The 18,060-nt window shown below is 54.1% G+C and overlaps 1 protein-coding gene across 8 annotated transcripts; it reads right to left on the reverse strand.

Annotated features, from left to right (window-relative positions):
* Positions 1-1,612: 1,612 nt before the first annotated feature.
* On the reverse strand, positions 1,613-17,970 carry Dffb (DNA fragmentation factor subunit beta). Of its 8 annotated transcripts, none has more exons than XM_013364746.4 (8): positions 17,703-17,970; positions 16,929-17,059; positions 14,626-14,631; positions 12,808-13,043; positions 11,608-11,687; positions 9,212-9,382; positions 7,559-7,659; positions 1,613-3,142 (listed from the first exon to the last, which is right to left on the reverse strand). In XM_013364746.4, exons 1-8 carry the CDS (start codon positions 17,823-17,825, stop codon positions 2,908-2,910), a joined length of 1,083 nt encoding a protein of 360 aa, XP_013220200.2. In that variant the 5' UTR covers positions 17,826-17,970; the 3' UTR covers positions 1,613-2,907. The 8 variants fall into 8 exon arrangements, 7 of the variants coding, with proteins under 7 accessions (XP_013220200.2, XP_005339269.2, XP_040143744.1 ...); XM_040287809.2 differs by lacking the exon at positions 14,626-14,631 and adding an exon at positions 4,354-4,485 and having other exon boundaries at positions 2,999-3,487; positions 12,808-12,996; positions 16,933-17,059; XM_078025065.1 differs by lacking the exon at positions 14,626-14,631 and adding an exon at positions 4,329-4,485 and having other exon boundaries at positions 2,999-3,487; positions 12,808-12,996; positions 16,933-17,059.
* Between the last annotated feature and the right edge of the window lie 90 nt (positions 17,971-18,060).

Raw genomic sequence — 18,060 nt, forward strand, 5'->3', positions numbered from 1 at the left:
CTGCCCTATTGTCCTTGTTGACAGCTCACTCAACCTTTGCCACAAGAGGGTCAGACTGCCTCCCTCGTTCTGCGTGGTGGAGGCACCATCCAGTGAGGTGTACCATTCGGCTGCATGTGTTCTCAGGTGGCACCCTGGGCCCACACACCTGAGCCCTACCTGGGAGTGTTCCCCAGCCCCCACCTGTATCAAGAAGCACCTGATGACGTGTCTTCCCCAGTGGACAAAGGGGTGCAGCACAGGGGGGCTTTCCCAGCCTCTTCCTTTCAGCTGTGCTCCAGGGCTCAGCAGAGCACCTAGGAGGAGGAAGCCTGGCCGCTGGTAGTACCAACAGGAAAAGTGCTCGGCCCTTGAGAACACACAGGACTCTGTAAGGAGTGGCTCCCTGTCTGGGCTCCTGCTCAGTCCTGGCTGGGTATAGCCAGGCTGCCCACCAACTGTCAGCCGTCCTATGAGGTAACAGGAAGTGACAACACAGCAGACCACTCAGCAGGTGACAAGCCCTGTGAGGCTCCTTCCACTGCCCTCCCTGCAAGTAGTTTCCCTGCACCATTCTCTGCTTCTGTTGTGATCCCCATCATCTGTGACCATCACCTGCTCTGGAAGATTCTGCCATTTATCCATTGACTGAATATAATTCAAAACTTATTAGTAGTCATTTTCTGAAAGCCAGGGGAAATAATTTACATCTTTAGGTTGCTGCATTAGTGCAGTCTGTAATCTGCACTGCCTAGGCGGGAGCACAATCGGTTCTGCCACACCTGACCTCTGTAGGGCCCTTCCTAACTGGTCATGCAACTTGAGCCAGTCCCAGAAGCCTCATATGACATCTAGGATTGAGGTGGCAGAGATGACAAATCTAAGTCCCTGAAGGTCACTATCAAAGGGAAGCAGAGTTGCCACAGCACCGGTATCACATGTATAGTAAGCGGCCCCAGGTGGTGTGCAGGGCCTCTGGAGCAAATGGACCCAGTGCAGAGGTCCTGCCATTGTGCTTCCAGATGCAGGGCCACCTGCAGAAACACCAGGGAATCAACCCACAGCACATGTGAACACTAAGCACTAGAGAAAATAAACCTCAGAACACACTAGTGTATAGTAAGATCACCGTGAGCACCGCACACCCTCTGCACAGGCTGACCACAAGCATCTGCCTTGCAGGCATAGCCCCAAAGCAACAGGAGGCCACATTATTACAAAAGGACTTCTTAGAAACCATCTCTAAACACAAGACATCGGGAGCACAGTGCTCAGTGTGCCCAGGGGAGAAGGGGCACTTCCTGAAGGTGTGAGCCACCACAAAGGGCAAGTCCCCACTGGCATCTGGAGCAGCCCTCTCTGGACTAGAGAGGCTTACAGCCTGCTGCATAGGTGGGACCCTCTGAGTTCCAGGAAGTTCCTGTGCCAGGCATCCTGGCTACCAGCCCAACTCTCCCTCTGCCTTGAGCCCTTGACAGGCCAAGCAGACACCACCCTGAGTTGGGACTTCAGTTCCACCACAGCTGTGCTCCAAGACTGCTGGGTCTCTGCAGATGGAGGATTAGGGTCGGCCACTAATGGCCTCCAGCCTCTCAGTTCAGCCTTATTCTCGTCACTCCCAATGAGCAGACTCTTGACGGTTTAGAGAGACCTTTATTGCTTTTTCTAATGGCATAAGTGTAAAAATCCAAATATTATGAAATTTATCTTTACAAAGTACATTATGAATTGTTATAAAATACATTTTTAAAAATTCAAGTATTACAAATGCATGATGTAGGAAATTAGCGCTTTGTTACCCATTCTACTCCTGTTAAGTGCCCAGGATCACTGCCATGCACAGCTTGGTGTTTCCTCCCAGATTATCTGCACATAATACACTTTGTTTTTGGTACTAGAGATTAAGGCCAAGGCTCTTAAACACTGAGACCCAGACCTAGCTCGCCATTTTTTATTTTTTATTTTAAAACGGTGCTTGCTACATTACTAAGAACCTCACGAAATTGCTGAGGCTGGCTTCGAACTTGCAATCCTCCCGCCTCAGCCTCCTGAGCTGCTGGGATTACAGGCATATGCTACTATATCCAGCTTCCTACGCACATTTAAAAAACCAATAGGTCAGGCTGTGGCTCAGTGTTAGAGCACTCACCCAGCATGCGTGAGGCACTGAATTTGATCCTGAACACCGCATAAAAATAAAATAAAGGTATTGTGTCCACTTACAACAAAAAAATACATATTAAAAAAAAAAACCCAACATGTCATACTCTGCATAGCCAGCCCCCTGTGCACTCAACAGCTTCCCATTTCTACACATGAACACTTACAAACACTTAAAGCTATTACAGTTTTGCAATATGTACATGTATTAGGTCAAATCATGAAATTAATGACATCCAACCATTTTTTACCTAAAAAAAAAGCAAGCTTGCAAGGTCCAACATAATGCCACTCAGCTATTCCCCACTGAGACATTTGGAAAGTTTTAAATAATTCACAGCAGTAACCCTGCAGTTCTCCATGGAGCACAGACTTTTACCCCAGAAGCAACACATCTCTCTCTGGGGCTTTTAAAAGGATCCAGAGATGGAACTGCCATTTAAATGGAGACCAGCACAAAACTGAGGCACAGGAGCAGCCAGGCTCAGCTGTGGGACCTTGTGAGCATGGAGACTGCCACAGGAGCACATGCAGTGCTGGTGGATCAGTGCCAAAGGCCAGAGCTCAGCATGACTCCCTGACACAAGCACCCAGCAAGCACCCAAAAGATGTCCTCTGGCAGAGGAAACAGACTCTGAACTGTACTGAAATCAGGTTTGAAGAGGTTTTCTTCCAGGAACCACTGGAGTGAGGACAAAATACAAAATCGCACCTGTTACTGTTAGGCACAGTTGGGCCTTGTGGAGGGTAAAGGACTCGGCACCCGGGTCACCGGCACTTTCGAGCAGGCCGCCGCCTCTTTGGCCTCTTCTGGGATCTGTAGATCCTACCAGGGTCGCACTCGAGCTTGTGGGTGGTCTTCTTGTGGCAGGCGATGTGCACCAGCTTGAGGTTCTCTGAGGTGAAGAGCAGGCTGTAGAAGTATTCCCAGTCCACCTCTCTCCCGCCCTGTTCCTGGATGGCCTCAGCCAGTGTGGGCACGATGGTGCGCTTCTTCTCTATTCTGCAAAGCCAGGTTAGAGGTGGTCACACTGCTGACGCAGTGCCATAGCCCAGATGTGGTACGGTTCCTACTCGCCCGTTGTCACTAAAACATACAGTGCCTGGCCACTTACAGGAAAGACCAGCGTGGGATCTTTAAGAGTCTAGAGGCACACCAGGAACATCCCAGAAGGACCACATGGCAGTGAAACAGGTGGGCTCAGCCAACACTGCAGGAGCCCAGCTCGAACTCCTGTGTCGTCCCCGAGTTGCGGGTACCTATGGGCAGGTCTGTCTAGCAGAGCCTGCGCCCAGTGTAGTACGTCTCACTCTTTAACACTTGATTTGTGGGCACTGTTCAAACATGCTGAAAAGAACACAGGGGAGAAGGAGCTGATCATACTCCATCACCACAAGCTGCCACCAGCAACTTCGCTTGTGTCCCATTTTATCCAGGTCAAGATGGACCCCCAAGGCAGGAAATTTAAAAATGACCTGAAGCTAAAGTCACCTTTGACTCCCACCTCAATCTCATGTCTGCTTCCTACCTTGGGGACGAGGATTAAGGATTCAGTATGTCTCTTTCTAGTCCTAATCTTACATGTCTAGTTTTTTTAAAAAAACATGCCATTACTCTGTATAAATCTGTTTCACTTATAAGCAACCAATTCAAGAGAACACCAGATATCTAGTAAGGAGATGGGACCACGGTGAACAGGTCATCTGGCACCAAGGTGTCCTCACCCCATAGCCTGGAAAAGCTAAGAAAAACTTTATCACATAAGTGAGAGCAACAGGAAAAAGGAGGTACTGAGCTACCAGGAACACAGAAATCACTGTTTGACGCACGAGGGCACCACACTCTAGCCATCAGAGGGACCTTGAGGGGCCTACGCCATGCCCAGGGCCCTGGTAGAGAGAGGGAGGCCCTTCTGCATCCAGTGTCCATGCCATCCAGTCAGCCGCCCCTCCACCATGTAAATGGTCTCCTGCTGGCCCTGCAGGCCCTCCCAGGGCTGCTGCACTTCCTGAGGGTCAGCTGGGCCTGGGCCCTTCTCCCCAATGGCCCTGCATCCCCAAGAGTGATCAAGAGGACAAGATCTGACGTGCAAGCACTTGTCAAGCCACATCTGCCTCCTATTGCTAAGGTACGTGGCCACACCTGGATTTAGCATCAGGGGAGGAGCAGGGGCAACAAGGGCACGTACCATCTGTACCTATCTCCAGTCATACCTATCTCCAGTCATCCACCCTCAGGCCGGTGTCACATGGGCAGAGTCCCGATGAACACAACCAACACGGCTCAGGAACAGCAGGCAAGCAGCAGTGTGAAATTGCTTCAGCACCACTGACAACCCTGGGTGTCTGTGGGGACAAGGGCACAGACACTCCAGAGAGAAGCCCACAGGCCAGCACATGGTGTGCACAGGAAAAGCTCCACCCGAGATGAGTGCTGGACCCAGCCCACACACCACCAAGGAGCCATACCTGGACGAGCAGCACTATCCCCACACAAGTCAAAGGCCAGGGAGGGGCCAGATGACTGCCCAAGACACCTCGCCTCAGAAAACCCAGGCAGAGTGCCGGGCTTCCTGGACCACCCTCCAACTCGAGACTTTCTAAAAGGACTCCCAGCCCACTGACGGCTGCTGTGCTTGTGGCTCTGAGTCACACAGCTGAGGCTACTTAGCCTGGCATCAGCCAGGGAGGAGGCACACAAGGCAACCACTCCTCCAGCCACTCCATGTGCCTGGAGCACTGCCAACCAGGGAGAGCACCCAAGCCTCAGGAGCACAGTCTACAGTTGACCCCAGTCCCCAGCGCCCCCAGAGGTCAGGCTGGTAGCACTGACTTCTAGGAAGGGCATAATCTACAACGGGCAGGCTGGACAGTGTGGAACTGCAGGGCCACTAGGGAAGAACACTGCTGCAGACTGGGGGGCGTCTGCAGGGCGCAGACTGTCCTCCAAGGCTGAGAGCCAGAAGCCCAAGGCCGATGCCCCAGGCTTGGTCCTTCTGGTCAGGGAGCACGTCCTGCCTGCAGACAGCAGCCTCTTAGTGTGGGCAAGAGAGCATGCCTTCTTCCTCTTCAAAGGCTACATCCTACTGGACGAGGCCCCCTCTTGTGACCTCCTTTCACCTTAGTTATCTCCCAGTGACCTTGTCTGCAGATGTGGTCACACGGGGGGACAGAGCTTCAGTGTGAACTTGGAGGTGCCAATTCAGTCCACAGCAGAAAGTCAGTCACCTGAAACTCAGCACCACAGAGCTGGGTCCCTGGAAGAGCAGAGACGGCACCAGGAGGCGGAACAAGAAGGCCCAACCACACTCAGCAGTGCCTAAGAAACACCTGCGAGTTCTCCAGGACTGAAGAAGAGCCTTCTTCAGAACAGAGACCACAAGTCCCAGTCAGTACCAAAAAGAAAGACTGACCCCCAGACATATCATTTGCAGAGAGGAGAAAAACTAAAACTTCCATTAAAAAGGCAGAAAAGCAGGCAGATGCCAGGAGACATCGTATCACCCTTCAGGCACTGAAGCAGGTGCCTGTCAACCAGCACTCAGTGTTTGATGGAAGTTTGTTGAGCAGGAGCTGGACAGACACATGCAGGCTGAGAGTCTGCTCCTCCCACCTCCATAAAGATGCCCCAGGGCCCCCGGCCATCAGCAGCACAGCCAGATAAGACACAGAGTGCTGGCAAGCAGACACGGGTGGTGTGTTGGTGATGTAAAGGACACTGGCCAGAAAACCACACAAGCAGGACTAAAGTCAGGGGGACAACTACCAAAAGCAGAATAGCGTGCCAGAGTGAGGAGGACGATGCAGACTTCGGGTGTTAAGATACCACGACAGACACAGCTGAGCACCCACGTTCCAAGCACTGAAGGGCGGTGACAGGCAGAGAGGAAGGACCACTCAGGCAACAACGGAAAGCACAGTACAGACCCGAAAGAAGGGCAGAGGAGGTGCTGTGGGCAGGAAACTCAGAACCGGGTAGCTCCAATAAACTCAGGTCCATTTACTCATGCAATAAAATATTGCACAAATATTGACCAAACAGCCACTATCGACAGACACTGTGCTAGACACTGGGAACAGGTGACCCCACAGAGATTGTGTTCCAGCAGAGAGCACCACCATGGGGCAACACAAGGCTGGATGAAACAAAAGGCAGTTAACCTGGCTAACGAGACAAGTGCCAACCTCAGGGCACCTGGGAAAATTATGAAAATCAGCCTCTAGAACCACAAAAGGATTTCAAGAGCTGCTGTTAAGTAAGCCAGGCAAGAAGAAACGTGTGGCCTTAACACCAAGGACACAGAGTGCTGAGGGAGCCAGGCCCTGGCCGGACCGCTGCAGCTGCCAGGAAGGGAAGGGCTCCCCTGCACTGCCGGACGCCAGACCTCTGAAAAGTCTGGATTCCTCTCCGACCTGCCACTGGCCTTCTGCGCCACAACATGTGAGTGGGAGGACGGTGCCCTTTTATTTCACAGGTGGCTTGCTTTTTAGCTCTTCCACATTTAAGCATGTGCATAGTCTTGAGCCCCATACATCAGGGGAAGGCTGTGGCTATGGCTGGGGAGGACAGACAGACCAGTGTTCCTTCATCTTAATGACCACTGGTAAAATCAACACTTTTGCACACAACTGAAAGCATGTATATCTTATAAAAGAGAACGAAACTGACACGGGTACTCCACAAACACCATCACCGGCTCAGGCCAGGCGTTCCGCCACCACCATCTGTATTTGTTCTAGGCTGGCGTGAAGAGTTCCAGAGCAGTCAAGACAGTCCAGAGGGCCACATGTGGACATTCAGTGTCAGAAAGAGCCCAGCAAACAAACCAGCAGAGAACTCGGCGAGTCCTCGTGACAAGTGGGCAGGACGACTTCCTCCTAGAGCACACCCAGCACCTACATCTGCTGTGATCAGAGAGCGGAGAGCTGAAGGCCAGCCAGGTAGAAGGCATCTGTGACACTGACAGCCAGCAGAGAGGCAGGACTTGTGAAGAGCTCTGCAAACAAGAAGCTATGGAAACAGCCCTGCTGGCCCCAACTTCCCCACAGGCCATGGCCACAGCTCCAGTTCCAACATGTGGCACCAGCCTCTGAGAGCCCAGCACCAGGCCACAGGGAGTCAGGCGCTAAGGCCAGACAAGGTCCATCCACAGGTGGGAACAGAGAGCAGAGGGCTCAATGTCAGGCATGCACTGTGACAGCAGGCAGAACATGTCTCTCCAGTAGCCCATCCACGTGCACACACGGGGCTGCTTCCCTGGACCAGACCCACGCAGCACAGCAAGCACACACCAGGCAGCCAACAACAGTGAGCCCAGGCTCCTTGGCAGGGCCCGGACCCCTGCAAGCTGCTCTTCTTGTCTGCAAACCTGAGTCTCGGCAACAGGCATTCCCAAAGGTCCCCCTGCCGCAGACTCACATGTGATCCAGGTTCCAGGTGCTGAAGAGGACCCGGCTCTCCCTGTTGCTGTAGGGGTTGATGGAGTGCTTTGACGCACAGCTGTCCAGGTCAAAGGGGCCCTGCGGCGACAGAACAGGGGAGGCGAGGATGAAGGCCCTGCACTGGTCTCCAGCCCCTGGGATGAGCCTACTGGGCAGAGAAGCATCTGCTGTCAGGAGCAGGGCAGGAATTCTGCCTTTGGGGCCATCTCCTCACTGCCCCTGACGCTATCTGCTGAGTTTGCAAAGGGGACAAGTTAGTATTTGTCAGGGCTTCTAGAAACGTGTCTTATCATGTGCCTATATGTCTCCGCGCTGGGTAGACCAGTCTTCTCTAGCTGTCCCAGGGCACTGTGACCACACACAGCTGCCCCTACCTCCTGGGAAGTGGGGAAGGTGCTGACGGCCAGGGCTATGGCTGGGGAGGGGTGAGCAGGACCACACTGCATGATGCTCTGCAAGGCTTCTTGGACTTTCCCTGCGACCAACAGAAGCTGAACCGCCTGGGTGAATATGCCGCGGTGGAGACTGCCACCTTCCCGGGGCCAACACTTGTACACCTCGGATGTTTGTGGGACTCTTGCTGAGCACTATGGCTGCACCTGCCACCCTCTGCACCCCTCGAAGCCTCCCAGCACACAGCCACCTCTGCCCTGGCACCCTCACAAACTGTCCACCTCCCACTACTCTGGGACCACCTCGAGGACAAGAGAGAGGCAGGAGACATTTCTGTCCCCAGCTCATTGTATAGCACCTGGCACAGAGTGAGCTCTCAGCAAATGGTGCAGTGAGCCCCTGGGAGTCTGTATGCTTGGCTAGCTGGGAAGGAGGACATCTCCACCATCACCACCTATCGCCATGAGGAATGGTCCAACAGGAAATCCCAGTGGTCAGAGGCCACCCTGGCCACCCAGCTCTGCTGTCAGAAACACCCAGCAGGAAGGCCCCAGTGTGGGGACTCACTGTACAAGCACTTGCAGTTTGCCATGGCAGGAGGTCCCCCTGCAGGTGCCCCCCATGCTGCAGCAGGGCCCAGAGAAATGCCACACCCTGGAGCCATTACCACTCAACACTGGACCACGCCTCATGTCCCAGAAGGGAGCCCAGAACAGCAGCACGCAGGAAGCACATGCAGACGGCCAGGCTCACCCTCACTGCATCACTGCTCCAGCCTCCAGACCCCATGTGAAATGACGCTCCTCTGGACGTCAAAAGGTGGCCCAGCCAGAACCGGGGGTGTGCCAGTGCAGCCCAGAGCATTCTTTATAGCTGATGCCCCCACCAGGGAGTGAAGCTCAACCAGTGCCCCCACAAATCTTGACACACAGGGACTCTGCCACCCAGAAAGCTGATGGCAAGGCTCCGGGCACATGAACATCAGCACAAGCCAAGGCCAGAGCCTCTCGCTCCTGCAGCTGCCCTCTGTCCAGGCCAGAGGGTCTCAAACTGAGTCCTGGGACGAGAATATGCCTTCAGTGCTATTCACAGGCCTGCCCTCCTAGCTCTGAATGCAAGGGCCACCCCTTCCCACAGGCTGTGCCAGGCAAGCCAAGGGTTCAACTCTTCCTGCCTCGCTCAAGGAGAGCTGTGCTCAGGCCACCAGGGCTGACCTAGAGGGAAGGACACTGCTCACCTGGCAGGAGAACCAGCCTTCCCGCGTGCAGAGACGGCTGCCGGCCTCAGCTCCTCGGTCAAAGTAGCTGCCATTGTACTGCGAAGACCTGAGCCTCTGGCACATGGCACCAAGGATCCGTAAGTACTCCTCACGAGCTTCTGCGCCCAGCACTCGGGAACAGGAGCTCACCTGCAAGAGTCCAGGGCCTCGCTGGTCCCAAATCCTCTGTCAGACTTGCAATCTACAAGCCTCAAAGTCCTCAGAGACCTGCCCTTCTGGCCACATGGACTAGACCCTGCCCAAACTCAGTCCTGTGGTCAGAGGTCTGCCCACTGCCCAGCTGTTCCATGCTATGAAATCGCTGAGCCCATGAACTGGAGGTAATGGTCATGCTGGTTACCAGGCTGGATAAGAACTAAGATCACACAGTGATAGCAGCCACCTCCTGGGGACAGGCCAAGAGTAGTCATGGTTAAGGCTGGGTCTCTCCTGAAGAGGGAGAGCACCAGGACCAGCCCTGCCATTCCAGTGAACTGAGTTCCTTGGGAACACGGGGACAGCCAGCCACCAAGACCTTGGGAGGGCAGAGACAGAGGATGGCAGCACATCAGTAAGTAAGGCAGACCAAGGGTACAGGGAGCTTGCCCACGTGGCGCAGCTCTGGGACAGCACACAACCCTCCACCAGCCAGTGCGGGGAGGAAACCCATGCAGACGAGGAAACCCATGCAGACAAGAAAGAAGAAAGGTGTGTGGAGCTGGCTCCACCTTCAGAAAAGAGGGCAGGGCCACAGGAGGAGGGCCAAGTGACAGAGGTATGGGTCAGGCAGTGACCCATACCTGTGGCTCAGGCTGCTAACCCCTCAGGCCTCAGCTAGACCTACCAACCTAGTCATGGTGGCACGAGATGGACTCAGCTCTGAGCACCCTCTCACGTCTGCCCGCTCGCCCTAGCACTTGCCCTGGCACTTCCTGGTCACCATGGAAGAAACCCATGCTCAAGCATCGTCTGCATAAGGAGGCCTACAGGTGCTCGCCCCTTCCTGGCAGGAGCAACAGGTGGGCAGACAGAGGATGGCAGCACAGGGGCAGCACCACACACAGTATCCTGGAGACACCCCAAAGGGCACAGCCAGGCATGCCCACAGGAGGGCATCCTCAGTGGCAGCAGGGTCACCCACGGGGCACAGCCAGGCATGCCCGCAGGAGGGCATCCTCAGTGGCAGCAGGGTCACCCCACGGGGCACAGCCAGGCATGCCCACAGGAAGTCAACTCAGTGGCAGCAGGGTCACCCACAGGGCACAGCCAGGCAGTGCAATCAGGAGGGTATCCTCAGTGGCAGCAGGGTCACCCACGGGCACAGCCAGACATGCCCACAGGAGGGCGTCCTCAGTGACAGCAGGGTCACCCACAGGGCACAGCCAGGCAGTGTTCACATGAGGGCATCCTTGGTGGCAACAGGACCACCAAGAGGCACATGCAGCTGCATCCAGCCCCACAAGTGTGGCAGGGCCCAGTCAAGGTAGGGGTGGAGGGAGACGACCAAGAGACCCCAGAGTCTGTGCAGCCACATAGGCACAGGGACGGCACACCATGAAAAGACAACACCCACCCCCTGCTCTACAGCTGGCTCAACTCCTGCCAGCGAGCGGGCCTGCAAGGACCAAAAGCAGACAAAGCTGCCAGAGCCAAGACCTTGCTGTCCCACCCGGAAGGACCTGAATGGAGACACAGAGCCCAGTGCATTGGAGAGCTCGGGCCCACGCTCCTGGGACAAACACCTGGCCCACTAGGCTCCACGGAGCATCCCCTTCCACTCTGCACTCCACCTTTCACACAGGTCTGATCTGCTGAGGAGCAGCACAGGGACCATGTCAGGATGGCAGACCCAAGGCCTGCCTTCCTGAAGGCAGACAGCTGCCCAGGAGTGTCCACACTCCTTCCTATGCCACTGGGCCAAGCCTCTCCCAGGGAGGAGCCAGCATCAGAGCCCCATGTGGCCACTTGGCCCTGCAGTTCTTCTCCAAGCTCAGATGACCACACTGTGCCCCAGAGGGTTGGCAAGAGGCTGCTGCCCGAGCAGGGTGAGGCACAGAGAAAAAGGGCATCTGTTTGGGAGAGTTCAGGTCAGAATGGAACTTGCTGCCACATGGAAACACTCAGGGGCTAGTTCTGCTCTTCACCAGCAGGAAGAAGTCCACACAAAACAGAGGGGGAGTAAGTGGCTCTGCTGGGCCTCAGCAACCCCAGCCACAGGCCTCCATCCCAGGTTCTAGCACACTGGGGTACCCAATAGTGGTCTCAGAGGTGGGGCACAGGAGAGATGTACCAGCAGAAAAGTGGCCTCCCACCACTTACCCACACCCTGGGCCCAGAGCCCTGGGCACAGCTGGCCTGAACAAAAAAGCACTTACCTCTCTCAGGTAACTCCGGATCCGGCTCTCGCAGCTGTATCGTAGGTAGCCCGACTTGCTCCTGAATCGGGACTCCAAGCCTGTAAGGATGAAGAAGAGTCCCTGGAGTCCAGGGCAGCCAGGGCCTCTTGGCTGTGCCCGGCTGGGCTTGCCTGCCAAGCAGGGCAGACCTCATGGTCGGCCACCTTCATCTAGAGAACCGAGGGTGGCGGCATACAGGGCCTCATTTGGTCTTTGGTTTTGAGGCATCTCCAACACCACTAAGGGCTTCTGCCTGGCTGCCCAAACAGCCCTCCTTTTCCAAGATGGGTGCCAACTCCTCAGGCTACCTCCAATTGGCTTCCAAGGCCAGTCCAGAAGGCAGGAGTGACCCTAGTGTGCATTAGCAGAAGATAAACCACATGCACCCATCCACAACGGAACACTGCCCAGCCTTAAAAAGATAGTCCTGACACAGGCACCACGAGGACAAACCCGAGGGCGCGTGCTTCACTAGGTAAGTTGTCACACAGACACGCCCTGCATGGTCCCACTTACAGGAGGCACCCAGAGTCATCACACTCGGATGGAAAGTAGGATGAAGGGCATCAGGCTGGGATCAGTGCTCAACAGGTACAAGATGCAAGAGTCCCCAGGCCATACGGCAGTGACAGCAGCATGACAGTGGGTACTCAGTGCCACTGGACTGTGATGCCATTCGCTTCCACATCTGCAGTTCAGCCAACCACAAGTCTTAGGCGTTTAAAAATTACACCTATACAGACCACAGGCCTGTTGTTCTGCCACTCCCCAGCCCACCCGACAGCTGTGCATGAGGATGACTGCAGGGATGTGAGCAGCTGCAGGCAACAGATCTGCACATCCCAAGGGTTTGGTCCCATGGGGGTCCTGAAACCAAATTCTCCCCCAGACACTGGGAGACAAGCCTACTTAACAACGGCCAAGACAGTAAACTGTATGCTGTACTCGTTTTCACCTAACATTTTATTTAAGAATAATAAATTCAAAAAGGGCAGCTGGAGGCTGCCTGGATGCTACCCGACTCTCCAGGAGCCCTTGCTGGTGCCTTCCCCACGTTCCCCAGGCTCTGGAAGAGCACATCCTGTCCCGCCTCCCTGAGAGGCCACACCAGCTCTTGGTTGTGGACACTAGGACCTGACAGACCCCAGTTTCTCCTGGGCCCTTCCCCAGCCCACACACCTTCAAACCAGGGCGGGTCCTGGGCTCGGGTCTCAGCCTGGATGTTCTGGCTGACAGTGTGCAGGAGGTCGGCCAGCAGCTTCTGCCTCAGGGGGGCCCTCTCGCCAGAAAGCAGCTGCCGTGCAGCTTCAATGACCCCCGCCTGCGCCTCGTGAAACATGCTGAGGAAGCGACTAATGTCACTCACATCTGCCACCAGCAGGGAACAAACAGAAATGCATTCAGTCCAGGGAAGCCTTGATCAGAGAAGAGGCTGCAGCTCTGTCTCTGTGACAAAATATCTGAGAAAACAATTTAAGGGAGGAAAGGTTTCTTCCGGCTCCTGGTTGCAGGTTTCAGTCCATGGTCAGTTCTGTCCACTACTCTGGGCCTGTGTGAGGCACAGCATCATGGACAGGGGCCTGGCAGAGTGGAGCTGTCACCTCATGGCATCCAGGGAGCAGAGACCCCCCAAGGACCACTCTCTTCAACTAGGCCCCACTCCTCCAGTTTCCACCACCTCCCAAGAGCCCACTCAGCTGTGCGCTCCCTAGTGGATTAACCCACTGATGAGATCAGAACCCTTGGGATCCAATCCAAAGCCCCACCAATGGACACCACTGCACTGGGGACCAAGCCCTCAACACGTGCCTTCAGGGACATTCCAGATCCAACGTCAGCAGGCCTCAATCCCTCAGCCTGGGGATTGACAGAATTCAGACTCAAGGGGTCCAGGCCCTCCTCCTGGCCAGCTGTATCCAGCAGCCAACTACACACCAGCTCCCGCCCTCTGCCCCTGTAGGGACGTGTGTCAGAGAGCGAAAGCACCTCCTGAGCACCCCTGCTCTCCTTTTGGCCTCCTCTCTTCTAAACTGAACCACCCCCTTCTGAGGGCCTTCCCTGGAGACCCCTCTTCAGACCTCCCAACCATGCCTCCTGCCCTGGCGCAGAGGTCTGCACAACTCCCAGGGCAGGGAGCTCTCCCACAAGCTCTCAGGGTCAAGAGAGACCAGCCACCAAGGGCCCTATCAGAATATCGCCACAGGGTCCAGGGATTCTAAAGAGGAGCACAGGGAGGCCAAGTGGGGAGTCAAGCCTGGTTCAGTTTTCAAAACCAACCCACAAGACCCACCTCTCCACAGCAGGAAGGAACCTTAGGGCCCAGGGTTCAATGGGGTTTCTTAGACTTAATACCAAAGGCAGAATCAGAGAAGTAGCAACCATCAAATTGGACTTCATGAAAAATAAAAATTTGCTCTGCAAAAGACACAGTTAAGAAGAGCAGAAAGACAAGCACAGAGTTACTTCGTTTTTATGACGACCAATTTGTTTCTTCCTTTATGGCTCATGCTTTCGGTATCACATCCAAGAATCCTTTGCCAAACCCAAAGTCATGAAGATTTTATTCCTGTTTTCTTCCAAGTGTTTTGGGCTTTTACTTCTTACCTTTAGGTCATAAATCCATTTTAAGTTGATTTTTGCATGCACTACATTCATTCTGCGTGACTGTCCAGTTATGTCCACACCTCTTGCTGAAGAGACTATTTTCCCCCCACTGACTACTATCAGCACCCCTGTCGAAACAGTGACCACGTGTTTACTTCTGGGCTCTCCATTCTACTCATCTACACATTCACCCCTGGCCAGGACCACGGTCTTGGTCACCACTGTGGGAAGCGTGAGTCCTCCTGTGCTCTTCTTCAAGATTGTTTAGATTATTCTGAGTCCCTAGTGATTCCACATGAATTACAAATCAGAATCACCATGTCAACTTCTGTAAAGGAGCGGCTGGAATTCTCTAGGGACTGTGCTGAATCTGAAGACCTGTTTGGAGAGTACTGCCACCTCACCAATATCAGGTTTGTCTGATCCACACATATGAGCTGCTTTTCCATCTACTCCCACCTTAAATTTCTTTTGATGTTTTGTAGTTTTCAGAGTAAAAGTTACATGCTTCTTTTTTTTTTTAATTCTTTTTTTTTCTTTTTTTAGTTGTAGATGGTCACAATACGTTTATTTTTATGTGGTGCTGAAGATCAAACCCAATGCCTCATGTGTGCTGGGCAAGTGCTCCACCACTGAGCTATAACTCCAGCCCAAAGTTTTATGCTTCTCTTGTTATATTTGTTCCTAGTATTTTATTCTTTTTGATGCTACTATAAACTAAATTAATTTCCTTATTTCATTTCCAGATTGCCCTCTGTATGTGGATAGAAATACAAGTGGCTTTGTATACTGCTCTCATATCGTGCAGCTTGCTACACTCCATTCTTAGTTCTAAGTGTTTTTAATGGATCCCTGAGGATTCTACTTACAACAGTGCACCTCTGCAGAGAGAGTACTTCTTTTCCAATCTGAGGGCCTTGTTTCTTAACTTTCCTAGCACTGTACCTCCAATACAATAATAAATGAAAGTGGCAAGAGTGAACATTTTTTGTGTGTTGTTGGGGGTACCAGGAATTGAACTCGGGGGCATTTGGCCACTGAGCCACATCCCCAGCCTATTTTTTATTTTATTTAGAGTCAGGGTCACCATTGCTGAAGCTGGCTTCGAACTAGCGATTCTCCTGTCTCAGTCTCCCAAGCCACTGGAATTACAGATGTGCGCCACTGTGCCCAGCTAGGAGTGAACATTCTTATCTTTAAAATCTAAACACATGCTAACCATATGACCTAGCACTGCACTCCTGAGCATCTTTCCCAGAGAAATGAAAATACACATCCACACAAAAACCTGGGCATGACTGCTCACAGCAGCTTTATGTCCCCCAGCAGGCGAAAGGTGAGGCTAACTGTGGTACAACCAAGTCACACAATGGGGAAGAGTGGACCACTGACACTCAACACTTAGATAAATAACACCCATCCCAGAAAGCCGTACATCACACGATTCCATTCATCTAGTATTCTTGAAATGACAAATTATAGAGATGGACCATATGAGTGGTCACCAGGGGCAATGACTTCGATAGGTGGGGACAGGCAGGATCATAAAAGGGCAGCACCAGGAGGATTATGATGAGTGGAAGTACCTTGCACCTTGACTGAACAGGTAGTTCCAGGAGTCATCGCAGTGGTTCACAGACGAGGCCCCAGGGTCAGCTTCCTGGGTTAGATGCTGTGCTAGCGTCATGCCAGAAGTGACTTTGGGACAAGTGGTAAAAGGAGCGTGGAACCTTCCTATCTTTGCAAGTTCCTGAGAATCACTGTGGGGTTTTTATTTTTTTGTTTTTAATGTTCAACATTTCTTTACAAGTCTTCCTAGGAAAGGTCTTGGTAGAGGAAGGAAGATGGAGTAGAGAGAAGAGAGAACCACGAGAAACTTGAGAGAGACAAAGGAGACAAAGACTGGGAGGTAGGTTGGCACAGACAGCAGCCTGTGGCATTTTTTTTCAAACTATACCAGGAACCAGGGAAGAAAAGGAAAGATCCAGAGGTGCCCAGTTCCTGCCTCCCACAAAGGGCCATCCCAGGTGACATTATGGTGATTGTGTCCAGATGTTTCATGCTGGCAGTGAGCCCCTACCCTGCAGCCTGGAGATGTGGACAAACTCTTCAGCTTCTCTCTCCCATTCGGCAGAGGAGGCAGGACTAAGCCCCTGGGAACACCCCATCCTTCCTAGGACACCCATCTCTATATCCTTTATAGAGGAACCCTCCAGAGGATTGGCACTCCAAGGAGTCTTCCACCAGGGGTAAGAAACTCTCCATGCTGGGTTGTAACACAAACAGTGCAGATTTGCTGTCCACCAAGTTAAGAATCACACCCCAGGCCTTCAATTCAGATATCCCTAAAGAACCACCTGTTGGAGCAAGTGTCCAATAAGACAGCCCTCAACATAAGCGCTGCAGACAAGGTCTCAGCAAACACTACTAGAAAACAGCCAGGTACACAGATGGGCCCCACCCTGCCCTGCCCTGCAAAAAGTAGCAGCAAGACCCCAGCCTTCACAACTCTCTCTCTGGCTCCCACTACCCACAAAACTGCAGCCTCAGCCTCAGCCTCTGCCTGTTAGCAGTAAAAAATTAAATTTTAAAAAAAGACAATCAACTGAACAACCAGGCTCCCGAGCAAGAGGACCGAAAACTCAGTTGGACTGGGCCTCGGTACGGCTTCCCGCCCATCTCCAAGGTGTTTGCACTTACAGCCCTGCCATGTCTGGCCCTCGGTGAGCAGCACGAGCTCGGCGTCATGGGGGATGCCCGGAAAGTAGTCTTCAGTCACCTCGGTGCCATCCTCGTACAGGCACAGCCGAGAGCCCTGCACGGGGAGCTAGGGAAGCAGGAGGAGCAGGACGCTTAGGCTAGAGCGCAGAGGAGCTGCTGTTTGCTGGCCTCCCAAACAAAAAGTGCGAGCTGTTCAGGAACCCAGTTTAGGACCTTCTGGGTGCACGTCCAAACTGGCATCACAGCCAAGGTGCCTGAGACATGCCAACTGGAGGCCGTTTGCAGTGCAGATTCGCCGTTCTAAAACGAACTCCTCGAGGGCACGTAAAACGCGAGCCTGTTTGGAACTGGTGCCTGAGTGCATCTCCAGACCCAGTCTGCACACAGCCTCATGCACTGCCAGTCTTCGGGACCTGGTCCCTCAACACTCCAGCAACTCCCCACCGCCACCCACGTGCTCATGCATGTTCCCAGCGAGGGTCTACACCCATTCAGGGAAAAAAAAAACCTGTCCCCATGGTTGGGATGCCCCGACGGCAATGACCCAGGGCTTCGCTCTGCCGAAGGACAGGCTGGGGCGGAGGGACGCGGGGGCCATTCAGCGCCGTGCAGGTACACGCTGCACGACCCCAGCTGCAGCGGGCGGCAGGTGCGGCCCTCCCGGGCCCCACTGCCGCTGACTCGCGCTCCCCTGGCCGCGCCTGGACAGTGCGCGCAGCAACCAGGACCCTTTGCAAGTCCCTTCGGACCTGAAAGCGCAGGCAGCCCTTGCGCAGCAGCTCCTGGCAGCTCCGGCCCGCCACGCCGAACTTCTGTGCGCTGCGCAAAGCCCGCAGCCTGACGGTCTTGAGCTGGCTGACCAGAACGCACATCCCGGTAAGGATCCCGGAAAACCAGACACTGCTCGCTCAGCGGAGAAGCTCCGGAATTCTCGCGCGCGCTCGTGCGCAGGCGCAGGAGCAGGTGCGACCCGGAACCGAGGCCTGCCACCGCGCGAAGTCGAAGGCGCGACCCGGAACCGAGGCCTGCCCCCGTGCGCAGGCGCAGGAGCAAACTGGAAGGTAGACCAGCCCCCGTGCGCAGGCGCAGGCACCGTCCGAACCCGAA

Source organism: Ictidomys tridecemlineatus, chromosome 11 (genome assembly GCF_052094955.1).
Source record: "Ictidomys tridecemlineatus isolate mIctTri1 chromosome 11, mIctTri1.hap1, whole genome shotgun sequence".
Lineage (NCBI taxonomy): Eukaryota > Metazoa > Chordata > Mammalia > Rodentia > Sciuridae > Ictidomys > Ictidomys tridecemlineatus.